The sequence below is a fragment of the Phocoena sinus genome, chromosome 12, assembly GCF_008692025.1.
Source record: "Phocoena sinus isolate mPhoSin1 chromosome 12, mPhoSin1.pri, whole genome shotgun sequence".
In the NCBI taxonomy this organism is placed as follows: Eukaryota; Metazoa; Chordata; class Mammalia; order Artiodactyla; family Phocoenidae; genus Phocoena; species Phocoena sinus.
The window spans coordinates 54,292,673-54,313,572 of NC_045774.1; the positions used below are offsets into that span (position 1 = coordinate 54,292,673).

At 36.2% G+C, this 20,900-nt stretch overlaps 1 protein-coding gene across 7 annotated transcripts in view; it reads left to right on the forward strand.

Moving 5' to 3' along the window:
- Positions 1-20,900, forward strand: part of HACE1 (HECT domain and ankyrin repeat containing E3 ubiquitin protein ligase 1) — a 95,877-nt gene that overhangs the window by 51,530 nt on the left and 23,447 nt on the right. For all 7 annotated transcript variants that reach the window (XM_032651117.1, XM_032651123.1, XM_032651118.1 and 4 more), the window contains 8 exons: positions 2,037-2,371; positions 7,651-7,719; positions 7,966-8,053; positions 14,114-14,225; positions 14,317-14,414; positions 14,597-14,684; positions 18,764-18,913; positions 19,426-19,622. In XM_032651117.1, coding sequence (XP_032507008.1) covers positions 2,037-2,371; positions 7,651-7,719; positions 7,966-8,053; positions 14,114-14,225; positions 14,317-14,414; positions 14,597-14,684; positions 18,764-18,913; positions 19,426-19,622 — 1,137 coding nt within the window. The remainder of the gene's footprint in view (positions 1-2,036; positions 2,372-7,650; positions 7,720-7,965; positions 8,054-14,113; positions 14,226-14,316; positions 14,415-14,596; positions 14,685-18,763; positions 18,914-19,425; positions 19,623-20,900) is intronic.

The window sequence follows — 20,900 nt, forward strand, 5'->3', positions numbered from 1 at the left end:
TTTTCATCTTTTATAGCAGGGTTTAATGTTTTTCTCTTGAAGAGAGACTATAGACCCAAACTTGGATCATGATTAAAATTAAGACATTTTCAGTGAAGGTACCATGTCAGTGTTGATGGCAGCTGGTGCTTCTTGCCCTTCTTTTAAGCAGTTCAGGGACCCTTTAAGAAGTTAGGCATCCAGCTGCTGTGACTAACCATGGAAAAGCCTTCTTTGTGCAGGAGAAGGGTGCTCATTTCAACCTCAGAAAGGGTTTCTCAGAAATTAGTTTCTCACTTTGCTTACCTGTTTACCTAGGCTGTACTGACTAAATATTTGTTGAATGAGTAAACTGGTTTTTTGTTGATGGTGGTAGGGTTTTTTCCTTCTTGCTTTTTAGTTTAATTTTTAAGTGAAGACTTAGGTGTGATTTAATTGTTTGCAAATTCAATAAGTAGATTATTCTCAAATAGAGTGTTCTGGAAATCTGAAGAAAGGCTGACGATAACAGCAGGGATATTTATTACATAATAATTGTAAAGAATTGCTTGGCAGAACAGGTTATTTAAACATTTCCTAAAGTTCCAAATATGGTTGTATAATCTCTTTACATACTGGTCTTTAAAAGTAAGATTATTTCTTTTAGTTGAAATATTTAGGGTGGGTTTTTCAGAAGCATGTGGTCTAGTTTGTAGTGTTCTGTGATCATATAAGAATCAAAAAGTAAGATTAACTTTTTATTCATTTGTAGAAAGACAATTTATCACTCTCAATAGGAATATTTAGAATAGTGTAGGAATGGAAGACCATTAAACCACTATCCCCCCTGCTCCCCTGTGCCTTCACTGTTCATCTTTATTTGGGATTAAAAAATGTTCTAGCAGGTCTTTCTTCCCCCCAGCTTTACTGAGCTGTAACTGTTACATAGGGTTGAGTAACTTTAAGGTATACAGTGTGATGATTTGATACAAGTATATTTTGCAAAATGTTTAGTACAGTAAGGTTAGGTAACACATCCTTCACCTCACATAATTACCACTTTGTTGCTGTTGCTGTGGTGAGAACATTAAAGCTTTATTCTCATAGCATCTTTCAAGTGTACAATACAGTATTGATAACTATAGTGACAATGCTGTACATTAGATCCCCAGTAGCATGTCTTTTAATAGTAGTTGGGCATTTGTATTTCTCCTTGTGTTAAAAATTACTGTTTACTAGAGATGATATATATATATTTCATTTTTCTGTAGTACTTAGTCCTGTTATAGCATTTGTGATCACATAATATTTTAAAGATAAAATTTCATTTGCTGTTAATTTACAAGACATTTCATTATTCTCAAAAGGAATATTTAAAATAGTATAGAATTAAGAAACTGTTTACTCCTATGTGTTCCTTTTTTATTAAGCTGTTAATCTTTACTTTGAATTATGGATTTGCTAGCCAATATTTGATAGTTTCTAGTTATTAGAGATGGATTCGTGTGTGGTTGGGTATGCCTGTATATGTATGTGTGTGTGTGTGTGTGTGTGTGTGGATGTAAATATCACGTCATATTTTAAAGTTTCTCATCATAAATTTTCAAAATCTCAGAGATTCCATGTAAAGAAGAGTGCAGTAAACTAAGTTTATTAAGCTCTTTATGAATTCTCATTTTTTTAATTGAAAAGCAACATAATTAAAAATAGTTGACACATTAATACAGTAAAGGTTAGGGGGATTGTATTCATAAAAGTAATGTATGGTTTAAAACTAAATATTTGAAAAATTTTAAAAGAAATATTGCTTATGCATTTTTTTGTTAGAGTTTAATTTCCCTTTTTTTATTCTAAGGAATAAATAAGTGCAAATTAAGTTTTTGCTATAAATGAAGAAATTGTCATTTATATGAGGTTTATGTTTTTGTTACTTACCTTTAGGCATTGTTGACACATAAACTTGGGAAAATAAAAGTATCTAGAGTAAATATTCTCTTCTATAATATTTGTCTGAGTGGGTTTTTTATCCTGCAGTTTAAGAATGATGTTTTAAAAAAACACTTTTCTTTTTTTCTTAGCCTCTTGAATTGCTTTGGCACTCATTAGATGAATGGCTAGTTTTAATAGCTACAGAATTAATGAAAAACAAAAAGGACTCAGCGGATATCACTTCTATTTTACTGAAACAAAAAGGCCAAGATCAAGATGGTACTTCCATTCCTGCATTTGAACCTCCAGGACCTGGGAGCTATGAAAATCTATCCACTGGCACAGGGGAATCTAAACCAGATGCTCTTGGAGGGAAACAGGAAGCCAGTGCAGACTGCCAGGATGTTATTTCTATGACAGCTAACCGGCTAAGTGCTGTCATTCAAGCTTTTTACATGTGCTGTTCTTGTCAGATGCCTCCAGGGTAAGAAGGTTTCTGCTTGTTTTGTGTGCTGATCTCTGCCTATCAATAACCAATGTTGTGGCTGGAGCAGCCCTTGTGGTTCTTATTATGATTGCAAGACACCCTTCAGCAATAACCATCAGGAAACTTTGAAAAAAAAGAAAAGGTTTATTACTTACGGGACGTGGAAATTACATGACACACCTGGGGCCACACAGCAAGGTTGCCAGTAGAAAGAAAGCTCGAGGGCCTGGGGTTCTCTTTTTATTGGAGTTGAAGGTAGAGGCCTAGGGTTTTGAAAGCTCACTCTTTATTGGTGAATTTAAAACATGAGAGTGGGAATTTGAAGCATGAGAAGAGAAAACACAAGTGGCTCAAATGGTCAGTTATTGAAATCAACCAAGATCTCTAAAACAAAGGAGCTTGGAGATGGAGGGGTGGGTCTTTATCTAGTTGTGGGCCTGGCATTATGTTTATTTGAGATAGCCATCTTTGAAGCGGATGCCTCTTCGAAGTGGATAAAGTGGAGGCAATCTGCTAGATTTTCCTCGTTTGCAGTCTGAATGTATCTGGTGATTTTTCTGAGTGGCCCATATAGCAACAGGCACAAAGATTGTCCATATATGAGCTGTTGTTGTTTCTCTGAATTTTACATCAAGTTGTCCTACTTTATATTGTATGGATTTGGAAAAGGAGCAGTTTTAGTTCTCAGTGATTCCAAGTGAGAAGGGTGGGAGAAAAACTGGAAACATTAATTTGGAGAATTGTAGCTGGATATTGGAGGAAATGAAAATTCAGCATCCAGTACAGTTTACAGGTAGAAAAAGAAAACCTCAAAGGCAGTTAACAGGACTAGAATCTGATATCCACAAGAGTGCTTCCTTCTAGTATAATTTTTCAGTGTGGTACAAGACATGTTTACTAAGAGAACCAAATTTATCATTAGTTCCTCTGTAATAGAAAGCCAAAAGTGGATAAACCTATGTTTAGTAATTAATGTGTCAGTATCTTACCTTATTTGGAAATGACCTAGATATTCAGTAAATTTTCCATCATTTAATTTAACTTAGCAAAACTCTGAAGTTTTTAAGTTACCAAAGAGATTTGGGAAACTCTTTTTAAGTAGACATACCATGAAACATAGCTATTGCTGAAAAGTTCACCTAAACTTTACTCCACTTACATCTGTTTAAATCACTTGTTCTTAACAATTATGTCTAGATTACTCATGAAAGTCTCATTAGGCATTAGACAAAATTGGCTGTCATCCCAAGCTATTTTTCTTGCTAACAAATTGTGTAACCTAGATAATATGAACTTATTTGAATTGTAAACCCAAGTAGAATAAAAGCTGCATGTCTGCATTATATCTAATGTTGATAAATCTGAGATATGCCTTTTTAAATTAAACCAACAAGTTTAAACTACCTTTTATTTACAGAAGATTATCCCAGATCACATGAACTTGAAAAACGTTAGGGTTAGTTTATTACTGAGTTTTAGGAATACTTAATTCATAGTATTTATTTTTAAGCCAATTAAATACAGCTCTTTTACAAATTAATTTTGTCAATACCATCCAGAGGTAGAGAGAAAAAAAAATCACTTGCATATAACATACATCTGTATAGACATACATAAACATGCAGCCAGACACAGAGACCCTATAGCTTCCGTTCTAAAATTTTAGCTGTGGATCAGGTACAACAATATACAACTTACTAGTTTACAGACTACCTTTGAGTCCAAATTGTGTCTGGCAGATGGAACAAGTTAAGGTTACCTGCTCCAGCGGTTAAAGCTTTTTACAAATATTTGTGGAGAAGACTTTTAAGATTTGTATTTGTCTTTGACATGTTTTCTTAAGGAGGGTGTGGACTAGATTTGGGGTAAGAGGTTTTACAACAGTTTATATTTTAAAAGGCCTCTTTCCCTTTCTCTTTTTCCTTCAGGCTCAGGTGATTGTGGGCAGAGTTTTAGTTACCTCCTAGGGTATTTGTATTTCAAAAACATGGTAAGACTTACATCTTAAGGGACAGAGAAAGAATGTAAGTTTCCTCCTAGGATTTTTAGTGCCTTTTGGATGGTTTTGGCAGTCCCAATAAAATGTAGTAGGGCCAACCTGTAATTAGGGGGAGTGTCCTGTAAAAATAATTCCCTGGACTCAGGGTCAAATGGGGCTTCTCCAGGGTTGGAAATGAAGAGGGGGTCACTTGGGTCACTATGGTCATGGAAATGATAAATCCATTGGACCATGCCAGTTTTGCACAGCAGGAGATGGGCCTCATCGTAATGTTTTCCATTCACAGTGAGCCTTAGCAGTATGGAAGAGTCGGCATGGTGCCAGGCATTAAATATCCAAGTGAGGAGAGGAGGTGCCCTGGTATGAATATTTGTGGCTCTGGGTGCTTTTGCCTTCTCATATCCGTTTTTTTTCCTCACTTAGAGGCCTTGCTAACCCTGTCGGCTTTTGCCTTGGTGGCAGGGATGCCTTGTGAGGCGTTTTTCTTAGTTCTGCCCCGTTCAGGGGAAAGCGGAAAGGGGCTCAGCATCTGTGATCTCTTGGAGGAAACAAGCTTGTAGTCCAGATGGATCTTTAAGAAAGTTATGGATTTTAGGGTCTTTAGAGATACTGACCAGTTGATGCATTTTGGTGGTCGCAACAATTTAGAGCTCATCCTAAACAAACAAGAAAACCTGGAGTAGTCTGCTCCCTTCTCCTCTTCCTGTTGCATAAAATCTTTGAGAAGGGTTTGAATTTTGAATTAAGGAGTGGTTTTTGAACTCAGTTTCTAGTTCTTGTTTTTTTTCCTGTTACCTTAATCTTATATGTTGTTACTGGAAAATTTTAGATGACGTCACTGTTAGCCCCTTTGCAGGTGGCTGCTTTCCTTTCAAGGGGTCCCAAGAGAATACTCCAGGATTGTGGTCGGCCTCTGTTAGCACCAGATACCCAGGCTCTTTGGGAAAAGCCCCCAGGCTTTTGGAATGTATTGGGTTGGCCAAAAAGTTCGTTCGGTTTTAAGTAAAAATAGAAGACACATTTTTCATTTTCACCAAGAACGTTATTGAACAACGTATTCATTAACCGAACGAAGTTTTTGGCCAACCCGATGATATCAAATTCTTGGCATGTTAGTATGCATAGCATTGAATAATGCCCAGGTAGCGACCAAGGGGTTTTGCGTTTATCAAAGAGCCGGTGTACCTCCTCAGTGTTCTTAGGAAGCACTGGCGTTTCATTTTTCAGTAGCGTTATACCACGGATTGGACCCGATATCCCATTGGGTTAGTGGACAAAGAGTGACAGTAGTGAGTGAAGTGGTGACACAGACCATAGGCCTCTGGTGTATTTTCCCTCAGGTGGTGCCATTGGTTTCCACTGTGAGGCTATTTTACTCTGCTAGGTTAGGACACTTAGTCTAGGCACAACATACTGACACCGTGGTTACAGACAGAGGTCTCCCCTCCTCACCTACGGAATCTTCTCGTGCCTTGAGCCCAGAGCCTTTCCTTGGGTTGCGGTAATAGCCTTGCTGTCCAACTCAGTTTCCTTAGCTCTCCTTGGCCTTGAGGCGAAGAGGATCCTCACACACATTAATAGTCATTCAAGGCCTTTATTTTTTTTTATTAGCTACTTTATTTATTTATTTTTTTTAAATTTATTTATTCATTTATTTATTTTTGGCTGTGTTGGGTCTTCGTTTCTGTGCGAGGGCTTTCTCTAGTTGTGGCAAGCGGGGGCCACTCTTCATCGCGGTGCGCGGGCCTCTCACTGTCGCGGCCTCTCTTGCTGCGGAGCACAGGCTCCAGACGCGCAGGCCTCTCACTGTCGCGGCCTCTCTTGCTGCGGAGCACAGGCTCCAGACGCGCAGAGCTCAGTATTTGTAGCTCACGGGCCCAGCTGCTCCGTGGCACGTGGGATCTTCCCAGACCAGAGCTTGAACCCGTGTCCCCTGCATTGGCAGGCAGACTCTCAACCACTGCGCCACCAGGGAAGCCCCAAGGCCTTTATAATTAGTGGTCTCATCGGCTCATTAGACCATATATGGCCTTGATCATACTGCTCTGAGGAGATTGTTGGCAGCTGTGACCTTTTGGGTTGGATGTCTCAGGCAACACATGACAGAGGCAGTACGCAAAAGCACGTTGCTGCAAGGCAGATCCCCAGCAAGTGGTGCTCCTTTCCTAGATGATGTTACTTACCTGAGTTAGGTGGTGGTAAGCAAGCTGCAGCCAAAGGGCATTCCTCTTGGTTCCCTGCAGGGCAGTCCTGCAGTCCTGCTGAGTACACCAGTTGTTCTGTGTGCCAGTCTCCACCTATCAATAACCAATGTCGTGGCCGGACTGGCCCTTGTGATTCTTCGTATGATTACAGGATGTCCTTCAGCAGTAACCATTGAAAACTTAGGGGGAAAAAAGTTTTTTTACTTATAGGACCTGGAAATTACATGGCACACCTGGGGCCACACAGCCAGGTCATCATGGGGGAGTGGGGGGAGAGAGAGATAAAGAGGGAAAGAGCACACACAAGCCTGGGGTCGAGGGCAGGGGACTAGGGTTTTGAGGGCTCACTGTTGGTGAATTTAAACGTAAGAGTGGGAGTATAAAGCATGAGAAGAGAAAAAAACAAGTAGCCCAAATGGTCAGTTATCAAAATTAACCAAGATCTCTGAAACAAAGGAGACTCAGTGGGAGGCATCCTGGCTCTTTATCTAGTTGTGGGCCTGGCATTGTGTTTATTTGAGATAGCCATCTTTGAAGTGGATACTTCACCAGTCAAACCTTAAGTCAGGCACTTGTATTACAGAGTAGAGAAAACCCAGTTATCTGGGCTTATGCTACATGCTTATTATTTCCTTTTCTGATAGATGAAGAAAAGCTATAATTTTTTAAATAATTGCAGAAATAACAATACTTTGCTGTTTTTGGTTGTTTTCTGATCTTTAGGATACTCATTGAACTGATCTGGAATTAGTACAGAATATTTGAGTTTTAAGCATCATTTATGTTATTAACATGTAGGATGGTGAATGTCACTTTCTATAGGATCATTTAACCATGTATTGGAAACATAGACAGAGATGCTTAAAACTTCAAGGTTTTTAAAAAGTCACTTGTTTATATCATCTGTTAATGAAAAGTTATTATAAATTGACTAGGCATGCCTCAGATTCCATAAAGACAATCCAAACCCCATTTTTTGTGTGTGTAGAAGCCAGTCCAATTCAACACATAGTCACATTTGCCATATCACCAACTTTGGTCTGTGTGTTCTGATTGTTTTTTACCCCCCACAGAATGACTTCACCCCGTTTCATTGAATTTGTCTGCAAACATGATGAAGTTTTAAAATGCTTTGTTAACAGGTAAAGCTTTCTTGGTTTCATGGACTACTATTGTAGCCTTTTCTTTCTTTTCTTACAGTTCTTATCTCAACAGAAAAAATATTACTTTTGTTACTATTCAAAAAATGCTCAATGACAAGTACAAGTATAGTAGGTGTGGATTAATATGTATTTTTATTCTGTTTCAATATCTGTATATCTAAATTTGCATGTCACTTAATGCTACTCATCCTTCCCATCCATGTAAACAATGTGTTTTTCTTTTAGGAATCCCAAGATTATATTTGACCACTTTCACTTCCTCCTTGAATGTCCTGAACTGATGTCAAGATTCATGCATATCATAAAAGCACAGGTAGTGCTTTTTTTAATCTTGTTTTTAGAATGTCTAATGAATACTGTTCAGCTAATTTGAATACTGTTCAGTAATTATTATACTTGAGACCACCTGCTGTAAGTGGAGTGACATTACCTTATTCTTTACTTTAGTATATGGAGTTACATTAGTATGTAACTTTTGTATGAGGAGTAACTTTAAGAAATGTGCATTGAGTGCCTACTATGTGCAAAGACAACATGTTGCCACATTGCTGAAATGGAACACTAGTCCTATAAGGCTGATGATCCTTGGGGATTTTATCCCCAAATACATTTGGGAAATATAACACATGCCCTGTTGGAGATTAATAAAGCATATCAGCAGCTTGCTAAAGGCTTTGAGAAGCCCTTTGGTAAAAATAATAATTCAGCTTTGTTAGTCTTCCAAACTTAATTGACCTGAGAGCTTTCCCTGATGAGGGTTCATTCCATATATCTCATGTTTCATGAAACATGCTTGGGAAAAGCTTGTTTTGCTACTTAGCAGCTATGTGACTTTGGGCATATTTCTAACATCTTTGAGCCTTGGGTTCTTCATCTGTAAAACAGAGATAATGACACCAACCTCATAAAACTTCCATGGTGAATAATAAGTTTTAAATAGTGACTTGTATATATGTTCAATAAATGGTAGTTGTTTTGTAGATAGAAAGGATATGTTCTGTCTCCAAGGGGATCTTAATTCAGTCTAGCACGGGAGATAATAAACGTACCTGTAAAATACAGTAATTACAGTATGACCTGATTCTTTAGGAGTTTAAGGGAGGAAGAGCTTGCTTTTGGCTGCTGTAGTCAAGGGAGATTTCAAAGAGGAGGTGGATTTTAATCTAAAAAACATGCAAAATTTTGAAAGGAGTAAATGGGGAAGATGAACATTCTAGCCAAGATATGGGTCAGGACATATAGATGGAAAAGTGTATTAAAATACAGTGGGTTAAAGCAGAAATTTTGTGTAGGTGAGGAATGAGATGTAATTCTGGGAGGGTAGATTAGGGTTATACTGTATGGAACATTGATTGCCAGATTGCAGACTCTCCATTTGCTAGGCTGTCAGGAGCCACTAATAATTTTAGGAGAATGACATGATCCTGCAAAGTTTTAGGAAATAATTTGTCTGAAATGTAGGCTAGACTGGAGGTAATGGTTTGGTTAGTAGTCATAAGATAAAGGCTATAGATATTTTAAATTGTCTTCAGGGACACTGATCCTTTTAGAAATTAAAGAAAGCTAAGAACTAATCTTTATAAAATTATACACATGTATATAGGTCTCCTTTGGCATCTGTTTAATAATGATGATGTAAAAGATAAGGTAGTAGTAATAACTTGCATTTATTTAATGCTAACTTTATGTCAGGTTCCATACATTTTTTCACATAGATTATTTTATTTTTGTAACAATCATGTGAGATAGGTACTCTTTTACTGAAGCCGGAGAGGTTAAGCAACTTGTTTAAGTCATTCAGCTACTAAGTGGGGGAACCAAAATTTAAAAGTCCATCTGGTTCTTAAGTTCATTTTCTTAATCTACACTAAATTACTCCATTCTAGGGTAAATGAGATTATAGGTGAAAGAAGCTTTTAGTTTTTGAAAGAGGTAGTTTGCTATATTTAATACTGTCTCTGCATTTCACTTCATTTTCCCTCTTCCATTCCTGCAAAAGCATCTGCATTAGCTACCCACCTTTTTGACCCACGGAGGGGGTTTTGTTGCCTGACCAGTGCGGGTGTCCACATTCATAGTGGTGGCCCAGTGAGGGGCTTGGACATGCTAAGGAGGGTGTTTGTGTAGAAGAGGAGCTCAGCACGGAGTATGTGAGTTGGCACGGTATATGGAGGATGTCCAGTGTGCAGGGTGGTGACAGTTGCTCAGAGTAATTTGACAAAGCTTGAGTGGGGTATAGGGTATCTATGCAGTGAATGGTCCGTGTCAGTGACAGAAGATTGATTATATATGAGGTGGGGCAGTTGATTGAATAAGTCAGTATAGTAAAGATAATGTGTCTCACTGTTGGAGAAAGTTCAAAAATGGAGGAAAACGATGAATCATGTACTATTGGATTGGAATTGGAGATATCACTGTGAACTTATAGTTTCCTATGTGGTTAGATAGATACAGCAAACCTGGCATCCATTTCTTGGTCTCTGAATACCATTCTCAATGAACGAGGGCCTGTTGGAGAAATGGCTAATTCAGAGAAAGTACAAGATGAGCCTGGATCGTCTTATTGTGCCAGAAAGTTGTGCAGAGAATTATGAGGTTATGTCAAAACGGTTCAGAACCAACTTGAATGGATTCTACTGGCCAAATCTGGAACAAGTTGAACATCAAAATAAATAATGATGGCAAAATATTGCAAATAAAATCAGAACCTGTAAGTCTATAGTGAAAGAATTAATGAATAAATGGAAAGTTTGATGAAGGGTGGAATATTTTTATAGTCTCAAAGTATCTCCTCTTAGAATGCTAACTAATTACAAAGATTAAAAAGGAACTTTACAGTGGAGAAGCTTGGCAGTGATCACAGCAGACATACCAGTGTGCCAGCTGATAGGATGCACTGAGAATATGGTGTCACTTCTTTGATATTCCTGTCAAAGATGCATACCCTGAATTTAATCATGAGAAATCATCAGACTAACTCTGAGAGACATTCTACAATATAACTGACCTGCAATCTTTAAATGTAGGTCATGAAAATTAAGAAAACACTGAACAGCTGTGCCAGAATGAAAGCGGACAACTGAACACAGTTCATGAGTCATTATGCTATATAGGACATTATATGGATCCCGGCAAAACTTGAAATGGGGTCTGAAGATTAGATATAGTAATATATCAGTGTCAATTTCCTGATTTTGCTGATTGTAAGCTGCTTGTGTAGGAGAATTCTCTTGTTTGTAGGAAATACACACTGAAGTATTTAGGGGTAACTGGACATTGTGTTAGCAATTTACTTTCACCTTAGGGGAAAAAGAACACCCCATTGTACTATTCATGTTAGCAGTTTACTTTCACCTTAGGGGAAAAAAACCCCCACCATTGTACTATACTAAGAAATTTTCTGTAACTTGGAGGCAATTAAAAAAAGTAAAAACAAAAACAACTACCTCTGCTAAGGGATTGACTTCTTCTTCTGTTGGTGGTTTTCAGGTGGCCTGCTAGTTAAAGGGAGAGACATTTTGTATTGCTGTACAAATACTATTAAGAAGAGCCTCTGTAATCAGTCCTGTTTTGTGAATTATTTTATGGAAATGCAGGTACTCAGAAAGTTTACATACAGAAATGTGCTCTTTGGCTTTGTAGGTATATGGATGTGTGTGTGGATGTTTTGATCTTAACAGATAACTTACTAGCTTTTGAAGGTAGCATTTTGTACCTTTTAATGTTACATTCGAATTACTTTTAAAAAATTGCCACTTGTATTTATTTTCAAATGGTCCACATTTTCTATATGAAGGATAGAATTTAATATTTAATATCTTATAATGGCAGATAAGTTTACTGTCATTTAAAGTACTTATTCGCAATAATTTTTACGTTGTTGTGAGTGATAAGAACAACATCTATTAGCATTCTGGGAGTTGAGTATTTGCACAAATTACTTAACCTCTTGGTGCTACATTTTTCTCTTCTATGAAATGGAGATGATAAAAGTCCCTTTTTCTCAGAGTGTTGTGAGGATTAAATGTGAAAATGCATGTAAAGTGCTTAAAATAGTACCTGTCTTATAGATGCTTTAATAAACGTTAGTTAATTTATGATTATTATTATTTTGTTCTGTATTTGCATTATTTCATTTAATCCTCAGAATTAGCCCTTGAAGTGGTATTATTTTCCCCATTTTACCGGTAGGAAAACTAAAGTTCTGAGAGGATTTGTAATTCCCCTAAGATCACAAACCTAGTAGTGGCAGATCTAGGATTTCAAACCATGTTTATCAAACTTCAAAGCCCATATTTAAATACATTAATTCTGTGTAATATTTTTTCTCTCCTCTTTTACCTAAGTTTTAGGAATAATCAGCATTAAAATTTCAAGCACTTAACATTCTAGCCTGTTTACTAAAAATGAAATATTTTATTTATATGACCAGTAATGAATATAACAACAGCAGCATTTTATTCAAAATGTGGAAAACTGCTAGAAGTATGGACAAAATTACACATTTAACTTTGGAAAAGGGAGCATTTACTCTTTTCTTATTGAAAGAACAGACATTAAAAGGCAAAAATTAATCTTGCACAGTTATTTTCATAAAAATATTTTTATTAAGAATTAATAAAAAGATGTTTAAGTCTTTTGAAGAAAACAAATGTTTAGTTTAGCTCAGATGAAGAAATGTACTGGTATCCTAAAAATTGCATGAGCGAGAACCTCTTTGTGGTGTTGGACATGAGTCGTATTTATCTCTTGAAACTTTTGGCTTTTGTGGTATTGCACCACCCTGGTTCTCCTTTGACTTTTCTAGCTGTGTGTATCAATAAGCAAATTCTCAATCCTGACCTGTGATCATAAACTTCTCTGTTCTTGGTGTTTGTCCCTGTATCTTTAATCTCTTGAACAAGGGACATTACCTTGTCTCCCATTTCAGCTTTGTTCATGACTCTCTTTCTAATGTCTCAACTGCAGAACGTTCTAGTATTTATTTCTAAGCTCTTAGTAGTTATATCCTAAGTAACCTTAAATTCAGAACATATAAAACCTCATTCGTTGTCTTCCACCAGTGCCTTCTAGGAGTGGGGTAGACGGTGGTGGTGCTGGGGTTCCCCCTCTAAGCTGTTTCTGATTTTAAGTTCTGCCCCTAGAGATCTTCTTTTACTTTTCTTCTTTATTCAGAGGAGTAATGTCTTTCAGATTTACTTCATTGTTCTTCTTTCCTACCATGACCAGGACCGTATCAGTCTATACGTATTATTTCAACTGCTGCCTAGATGGCCTCCCTTTATCCTGGTACTACTCTCATTTTAATGAGTGCATTTACCATGCTATTCCTCTGGCCAAGTATCTTCAGTGGCCACTGTGTCTTTTACTTGATTCGAAAGATCCATAATTATGTCCTTGATTTACTTACAAAAACTTCCTTCTTTCAATATGTGTAGGGTTATGCCGGCGCCTTCACTGCATCTTCCGCGGAGACACAGTTTCTCCTTCTGAGCCTTTTTCCTTGTCTCCCTTAGCCTGGTGTGCTTTCTTTTCCTCCTGCTTGAGCAAGACCTACCCATCTTTAAGTCCTGGTTCAGACCAGGACCTCATGAAGCCTTTGTACTCCACTTATCTGCACAATCTCTGAATTCTTAGTGCACTGTGGTCTGTACTTCACTGTTTAGAACTTGATATCATTATGTGTTATATTGTTCCAATGTTATTCTCATCTCTTTAAGTGTATTAAACAGTTTTCAGCAATGAAATTTTTACATTTTACACATCCTAGGTACTCAATAATACTTTCTGATGAATAAAATTACAAATCACTTACAGTTTGCATATCTGGCAAAAGAACAAAAGGTAGAGACTTTATTTACTGTTCACGAGATCTTATTCTTCAGTTTTTAGGGTGGAGGAAGGGAAGAACAAAGGATAACAAATTCCTTTCTAGTTGCTGCATATATTCAGAGGATGGAAATTACAATTAGCCATAAAGATTATCTTCATAGAAAATTAAATGAACATGCAACATAATTTTTCTGGATGTGGAAATTCATTCTTACAAGCCTTCTTGGGTTTAAAAGAAATTGAGAGTGTGTTCAATTGTATGTCTGATATTGAATTCTTTTAATTTATCAAGTCTTTTCTGTTGATAATATAGGGAATTAAAAGAAATATGCTCTCTAGGTAGTCAAAGTGTTTCAGCTCAGATCTGCCTTTTTGTGAATAGTGGATGCAATGTCAGAACCTTATCTGGAACTACTTATTATAAATAAAGGTCTAAGAATGATTATTTGTAGAAAGGGCATTTAGCATGCTAGTTAAGTAAATCTGACAGTTAAGTGACTGAAATACTGCTAACATATTTCACTGTTATTTGTTGGGGTAGCCATTTAAAGATCGCTGTGAATGGTTCTATGAACATTTGCATTCAGGACAGCCAGATTCAGACATGGTGCACAGGCCAGTGAATGAAAGTGATATCCTGCTAGTTCACAGAGGTATGTTTAACAAAGTGATGTGTGTGTGAGGCACAAAATACTAGTTATTGTAAATTTTAATATGTAAAATTAACCAATGCTACATATTTAGATTCTATTTTTAGGAGTAGCTGTGAAGTTGTGTCAAAAGCAAATTGTGCAAAGCTAAAGCAAGGAATTGCTGTACGGTTCCATGGGGAAGAAGGCATGGTGGGTATAAAAATAAGTGTTGTTAAGATCACTGTCTCTAAAAGATTGAAATGCCCTTCAGTAAAGTTTAATATTTAATTGATAATGGAAGAAATTTAATATAATTTTAATGTTATTATTATTTAGAAATAAATTTCACCATATATTTCTGTTGATACTTAATCTTATTTTCTTGAACTCAGGGTCAAGGTGTTGTGCGTGAGTGGTTTGATATTCTGTCTAATGAGATAGTCAATCCTGATTATGCATTGTTTACCCAGTCAGCTGATGGTAAGTTGTACAGTCTAGATGACTTTTTCTGTGAGTTGTCACATTTTCAGACTACTTCAGTGCATTTTATCCTTTGATTCCTATACTAGCCCTGTGAGCTAGGGTGGTTGGATATTCCCTTTTCATAGAAGAGGAAATTGAAATTCAGGGTTTTTGTTTATGTTAGCAGTTAATGAGTGGTAGGATCTTGAGTGGAACCTGACTCAGCCTAGCATTCTTTCCTCTGAACAGTTGGTTCTCAAATGCTTGTCTCAAGGACTAGTGCTGGCCTCAAGGAAGTTTTCATCAGTTCTTTGTATAAAATAAAACTAAATTTATTCAATTTAAGGATCATCCTTTAGTCTACCTTTCTTGAGTTAAAATTTCCTTTTATAAAATCATGCTAGTAGATGAACTTAAAAAAAATACAAGTCCGTGTTGGAAAAGTTAAAATTTGCTAACCCTATTTGAGTTTCCAACTCTTAAAAGTTATTGGTCATTAAAAACAAAGTCTAGAAATCATGGTGTGTTAAATCTTAACTTATAATCTGTTTGTTTATAGTAACTTTGTTTTCAGCCCTTTTAAAAGATTAAGACTTGGTAACTAAAAAGCTCTTATTTAACCATGTAATGCAAATAAAAACATCATTGAAATGATGTTTGCTACCTACTGAATTGTCATTTGATACGCTAAATGGCAATGGTTACCACCTCATTTGTATGATATACCTGAGAGTTCTTTAACTTAATAAAGACTTACATCCAAGTGAAGGTGGGATTTCAGTTTTTGAATGCTCTGTTCAGTTGCTTTTATTTCCTGAAAAATTTTTCTTTCCCAATGTTTAAATTCTCCTATAAGGAGAGAGTGTCTTATTAATTGTAGTTTCCTATTGTATCCAACCAAACCAGCAGCAAATCTCCATTGAATAAGAAGGATGACTGTATGAGAGGCAAGTGGGGGTGGGCTGCAGTGATGCTAGAGAACTGCAGATATTCACCTATGTGATGGGCTCCTCAGACACATTCAGTGTATTTGAAATTATTTAGGAATATGGGACTTCCTGCTTTAATTCTGTAACCTTTGATTCTTTGCTCTGAGATGAACTTAGTGTCATTGTGATTTTACGGCAATTATGATGAGGCCCTAGTTTTTTAGGCCTAATCTTTGCAGCAAGAGTTAGCATTAAAACATTGTATTTTAGATTTATTTCTTTTCTTTATAGTCCCTTATTCTGAGTTGTTTATTTAGTTTCATATCTGAAAAACAGATTTGGTGTGGAATCATTAGTTGAGGTGCTTATTCTGCAAATTTATGGCAGGTAATATGATGAAGCACATAGACCATAGTTTCTGATTCGTCCTTTTTGTAAGCCATGTATGTCTTCTCTTTGGGGCTGTAATATTAATAAAATATAGATGAAATATTTTCATGTTCTTATGTTTAGTTGACAAGAAGAAAATTACATTTAGGGTTCCTAAATGTGGAGAATGTTTGGATAGACCTAATGTATGTAGTAATTTCTTTAAAACTTGCTTTCTAATTAAATTAAGATGCTTACTATAGAGCAATAGTAGTGTAGTAGAGTGGCTAAGAGTTTGGCCTTTGGCACATTCCACTGAATGTGAATCCTAGCTCTGTCCCTTTTTCTGCTATGATCTTGTGCCAATAAATGTAGTATTTCTGGACCTTGATTTCCTTACTTGAATATGGTGATAACCTATGTTTTGTAATATAGTGGGAAATCAGCTGATGTGTAAAAATGGTTAGCCCAGTGCCTGGCACATAGAAATCAGAAGTAAATATTAGATGCTATTATTGTTATTTTTTAAAAAATATTTTAAAAAATTAATTTTATTCTTTTTTTTTTTTGGCTGTGTTGAGTCTTCATTGCTGCATGTGGGCTTTCTGTAGTTGAGGCGAGCAGGGGCTACTCTTCATTGTGGTGCACAGGCTTCACACTGCGGTGGCTTCTCTTGTTGCAGAGCATGGGCTCTAGGTGCGTGGGCTTCAGTAGTTGTGGCACATGGGCTCAGTAGTTGTGGTTCGCGGGCTCTAAAGCACAGGCTCAGTACTTTTGGTGCACGGGCTTAGTTGCTCCGGCGGCATGTGGGATCTTCCCGGACCAGGGCTCGAACCACCAAGGAAGCCCCATGCTATTATTACTATTCTGTGAAAATGATATTTTCTTACTGAATAGGGTTTTTCTGAGATGATGAAATGTCACAGTTTTATTGGTTTTGAACTTAAAACATGACAAAAACTTTATATTCTATCCTAATTCACTTTCGAGCTAAAAATTATTATTCATTTCCTGAAGACCTTTTCCCCCGTGTGTTTCCTTTTTTTCTTTTGACTTCTCTGTATCTATTCTTTTTAATAACCCGAATTTCCCAGAAAGTACTTAGAGAAGGAATTATACACAGACCTAGGGGAGGAAATAGGTAAAAGTATTTCTGATTATTCTCAGAATATTGTATTTTTGGAATAATGGTTATGTTTGTCTTTGAAGTCTTTCTTCATCTCACAAAACTTTGTTTTGACTTTTTTTTTTGGCTGTGCTGGGTCTTCGTTGTGGCATGTGGGCTCTCTAGTTGTGGTGCGTGGGCTCCAGAGCTCGCGGGCTCAGTAGTTGCGGTGGGCGGGCTCTCCAGTTGTGGCACGTGGGCTTAGTTGCCCGCAGCATGTGGGATCTTAGTTACCCCACCAGGGATCGAACCCGCGTCCCCTGCATTGGAAGGCGGATTCTTAACCACTGGACCACCGGGAAGTCCCTGCTTTGACTTTTAAAACCCAATCTTATATCATGACTGGGAATGATTCTCAAAAGGTACTTAACAGTGGATGACTAGCTTCATGTGGCCCTTTTAAGTCATTCAGCAATAAGCTTCCAAATGTGTACCTTGTATCTAAGTAAACTTACTGGTCATGGCAATTTAGTCCAGTGCCAGCACTGATAAATCAAAGACCAGCAAAGCACAAAGAGTTAAAATATGTATGCTCAATGGCCAAACATTTCACTTTCCAATACTTTCACTTTTCCTTTGTTTATTTATTTTTGATGCTATTTCATTAGATTTATCAGTCTTTCTATTTGCCCAGGTACCTAGAAGAGAAGTAAATAGCATGAACTCAGTAAATATTTGTTGAATGAATGAGAGGTAGTGGTCACACAGAAAAAATAAGGAAGGTTATTTAAAGTTGAGATCTTGGTATTAGGTTTTTCCATTGCACTACATTTTTGTTTTTGAGACTTTCTTATTGTGGTAAAATATACATAACGTAAAATTTACCATTTTAACCATTTAAAAGTGTACGCTTCAGTAGCATTAAGTACATTCACCACTATCTTATTTCCAGACTTTTTTTTCATGTAACTGGAATTACCCTCCATTTCACTAGAGTTTGGCAATAGTCAATAACTATTGCTAATGCTGTTTTTACTTTTATACCTCAGTGGTACTTATTCAAACTTGATTATTTGTCATGAGGAAAACAGTTGTACATTAAAAAATTTTAGTTACTCTCTTGTAGTGCTCAGTTCCTTAAGGAGCAAAATGGTAGTGAATACCTGCTACGCTGGGCATGTATAGGTGAATGAAACAATGTCTGCCCTAATTCATAGCCTAAGTAGTTATTTCCACACTGCCTGGGAAAACGTGTGTGTGTGTGTATGTATTTCTAGGATCTCTCTGACACCTCTTCCAACTACTTTCAGTGAAAAGTATTCTAAAATTTTCTCTCTGCACAAAGACTTATTCTGATAAGTATGTGTGAATTAATGATTAGTATTTCCAATTCCACTATTGTGTGTATGTATTTCTAGGATCTCTCTGACACCTCTTCCAACTACTTTCAGTGAAAAATATTCTAAAATTTTCTCTCTGCACAAAGACTTATTCTGATAAATGTGTGAATTAATGATTAGTATTTCCAATTCCACTATTAAATATTCCACAAAGAACTTTCTTCGCTGAAGAACGTTTATACATAATGTAACCTTAGCTTTGCTGAAGTTGTATGTGAACTAATTTACCTGCATTGAAATGATCTCTCTTATGCATGGTCTTAAAAATAAATTATTTTGTCTTTATTTTAATAGGAACAACTTTTCAACCTAATAGCAACTCCTATGTAAATCCTGATCACTTGAACTATTTCCGGTTTGCTGGACAGATCTTGGGATTAGCTCTGAACCATAGGCAGCTGGTGAACATTTACTTCACGAGATCATTCTACAAGCACATTCTTGGTATGGCTCCATTGTTATTTCCTTAGGCATTTATTTAAAGTGTTTTTCTTATAGGCTTTAGTGAAAATTAAGTAGATACATGGTGGCATTTTGGGTGAATAATTTTTGTTTTGATTGGAGACAGTCTGTGTATGTAAGGCATTTGGGGGCCTGAGGGAGAGAAAAAATAACCTACATTTTTGATTTAAAAAAGTTTTTTTTTCCATTTTAGTGTGTATATGTTTATGCTAAAAATGCATTTTAATATGAATATACTTAAGAGAATTGGCACTTTTTAAAGTTTATAATAAGTTCCTGAATAGCTGTTTTAAAGAAAGGTTACATTGTAGAAATGTAAGCTTAAATTTACAGACTTCCAAATTCAGGAATTAACATTCATTTAAATCATGCTGTGAATTGGATTATATTTTGCAGTTTTACAGAGTATCTGTAGAGGGCAGTATTTCACCATTAAACAGATAAGGAAAGGCAGAAACATTTAGAATATAACTGCTGTATGTTTGCATTTTTAGGTATTCCTGTGAATTACCAAGATGTGGCATCCATTGATCCAGAATATGCCAAAAATTTGCAGTGGATTTTAGATAATGATATTAGTGATTTGGGTCTAGAACTAACTTTTTCTGTTGAGACTGATGTGTTTGGAGCAATGGAAGAGGTGCCTTTGAAACCTGGGGGTGGAAGTATTCTTGTAACACAAAATAACAAAGTAAGTATTTGAATTTTTACCTTAGCCATTGTTTGTAACTTAGCCCTGATAGTTTGCTAATTACTCTAAGTCTCCTGGCACTAGCCAGGAAAACTTTTACTGTTAGACTTTTGTAACATTTATAACAGATAAAATATTTAAATTAACTAAACCGTCAAATACCAGACTTCGAATTATAAAGGATCATTTCATTGTTGTGTTAGATATGCTGAGGCAGTTCCTGAAGCAGCCTAGAGCATCGTTCAGTTGATTGTGTAAGTTGGGCATCTGCATATCAAAACATTTGATTAGAAATATAAACTTACATCAATATCATATTTGCACTAGATCACTATTTCATGTTTTAGAAGTACGGTATTAATAGTTTCAATAGAGAGAAGAAATCCCAGTGTTTAAACTTTGTACACACTTTTGGGATGCAGTAAATTCTACGGGACCTCTGAACTTGATCTTTTTTTAACTTTATAACTTGATTATTTTTATTTATTATTATATCTCCTGTTTGTACATATTTTTTAAAAACTTGGTGCACGTTTTAAATTACACTGTTGAAAGTTAATATTACTTTAATATATAATACAGCTTTATTTTATGTTTTGATAGATTATGTAGGAAATTGGGAGTCAGAAAATCTGGTTTTGGAATTCCAGTTCTATCACTTACCAGTAGCAACTTCTGGTAAAACAGGACTAAAACTTTTTTCCTTTCCTTTTATTGGATTATAATTCCAAGACAGCTTCAGAATCAGCTAACTTAAAAAATAATGTCCACTGAATCATTTTGTAGACTAGAGATATAGTAAAATGTAGTTTGTTTTTTTTTTTAAAGCCAAAAGACTTGGCTGTGTTTTAACCTCTTTGAGCCTCAGTCTTCTCTTCTGTGTGCTTGGGATAATAATACCTCCCATACAGAATTGGTGCCAGCATTTTTTAAACTGAAAAACACAACACAAAAGTTAGTTTTTATTGGATAGTTTTCTATAAAAATAGGTTCCTAGGTTTCACATATCTATAGGAATGAAGACCTAAATTAAGCTAGGTAATTTTACCTTTTGAAACTTAGATACTATACATATTTTTAAAAAAAAGAAATTTAGTTTTTGAATATAAAATCAGGACCTGAGTTTTTGTACATTTATACTTAGTAAAGTTTTAGTCTACCCTCTCATTTTACACATGAGGACACTGAAGCCTGAAGAGTTAATGGTAAAGCTGGGGCCAAAACCCAGGTCTCCTAGTTTCAAGTCTAAGGTTCTTCATCCTGTTAGTAAAAGTAATC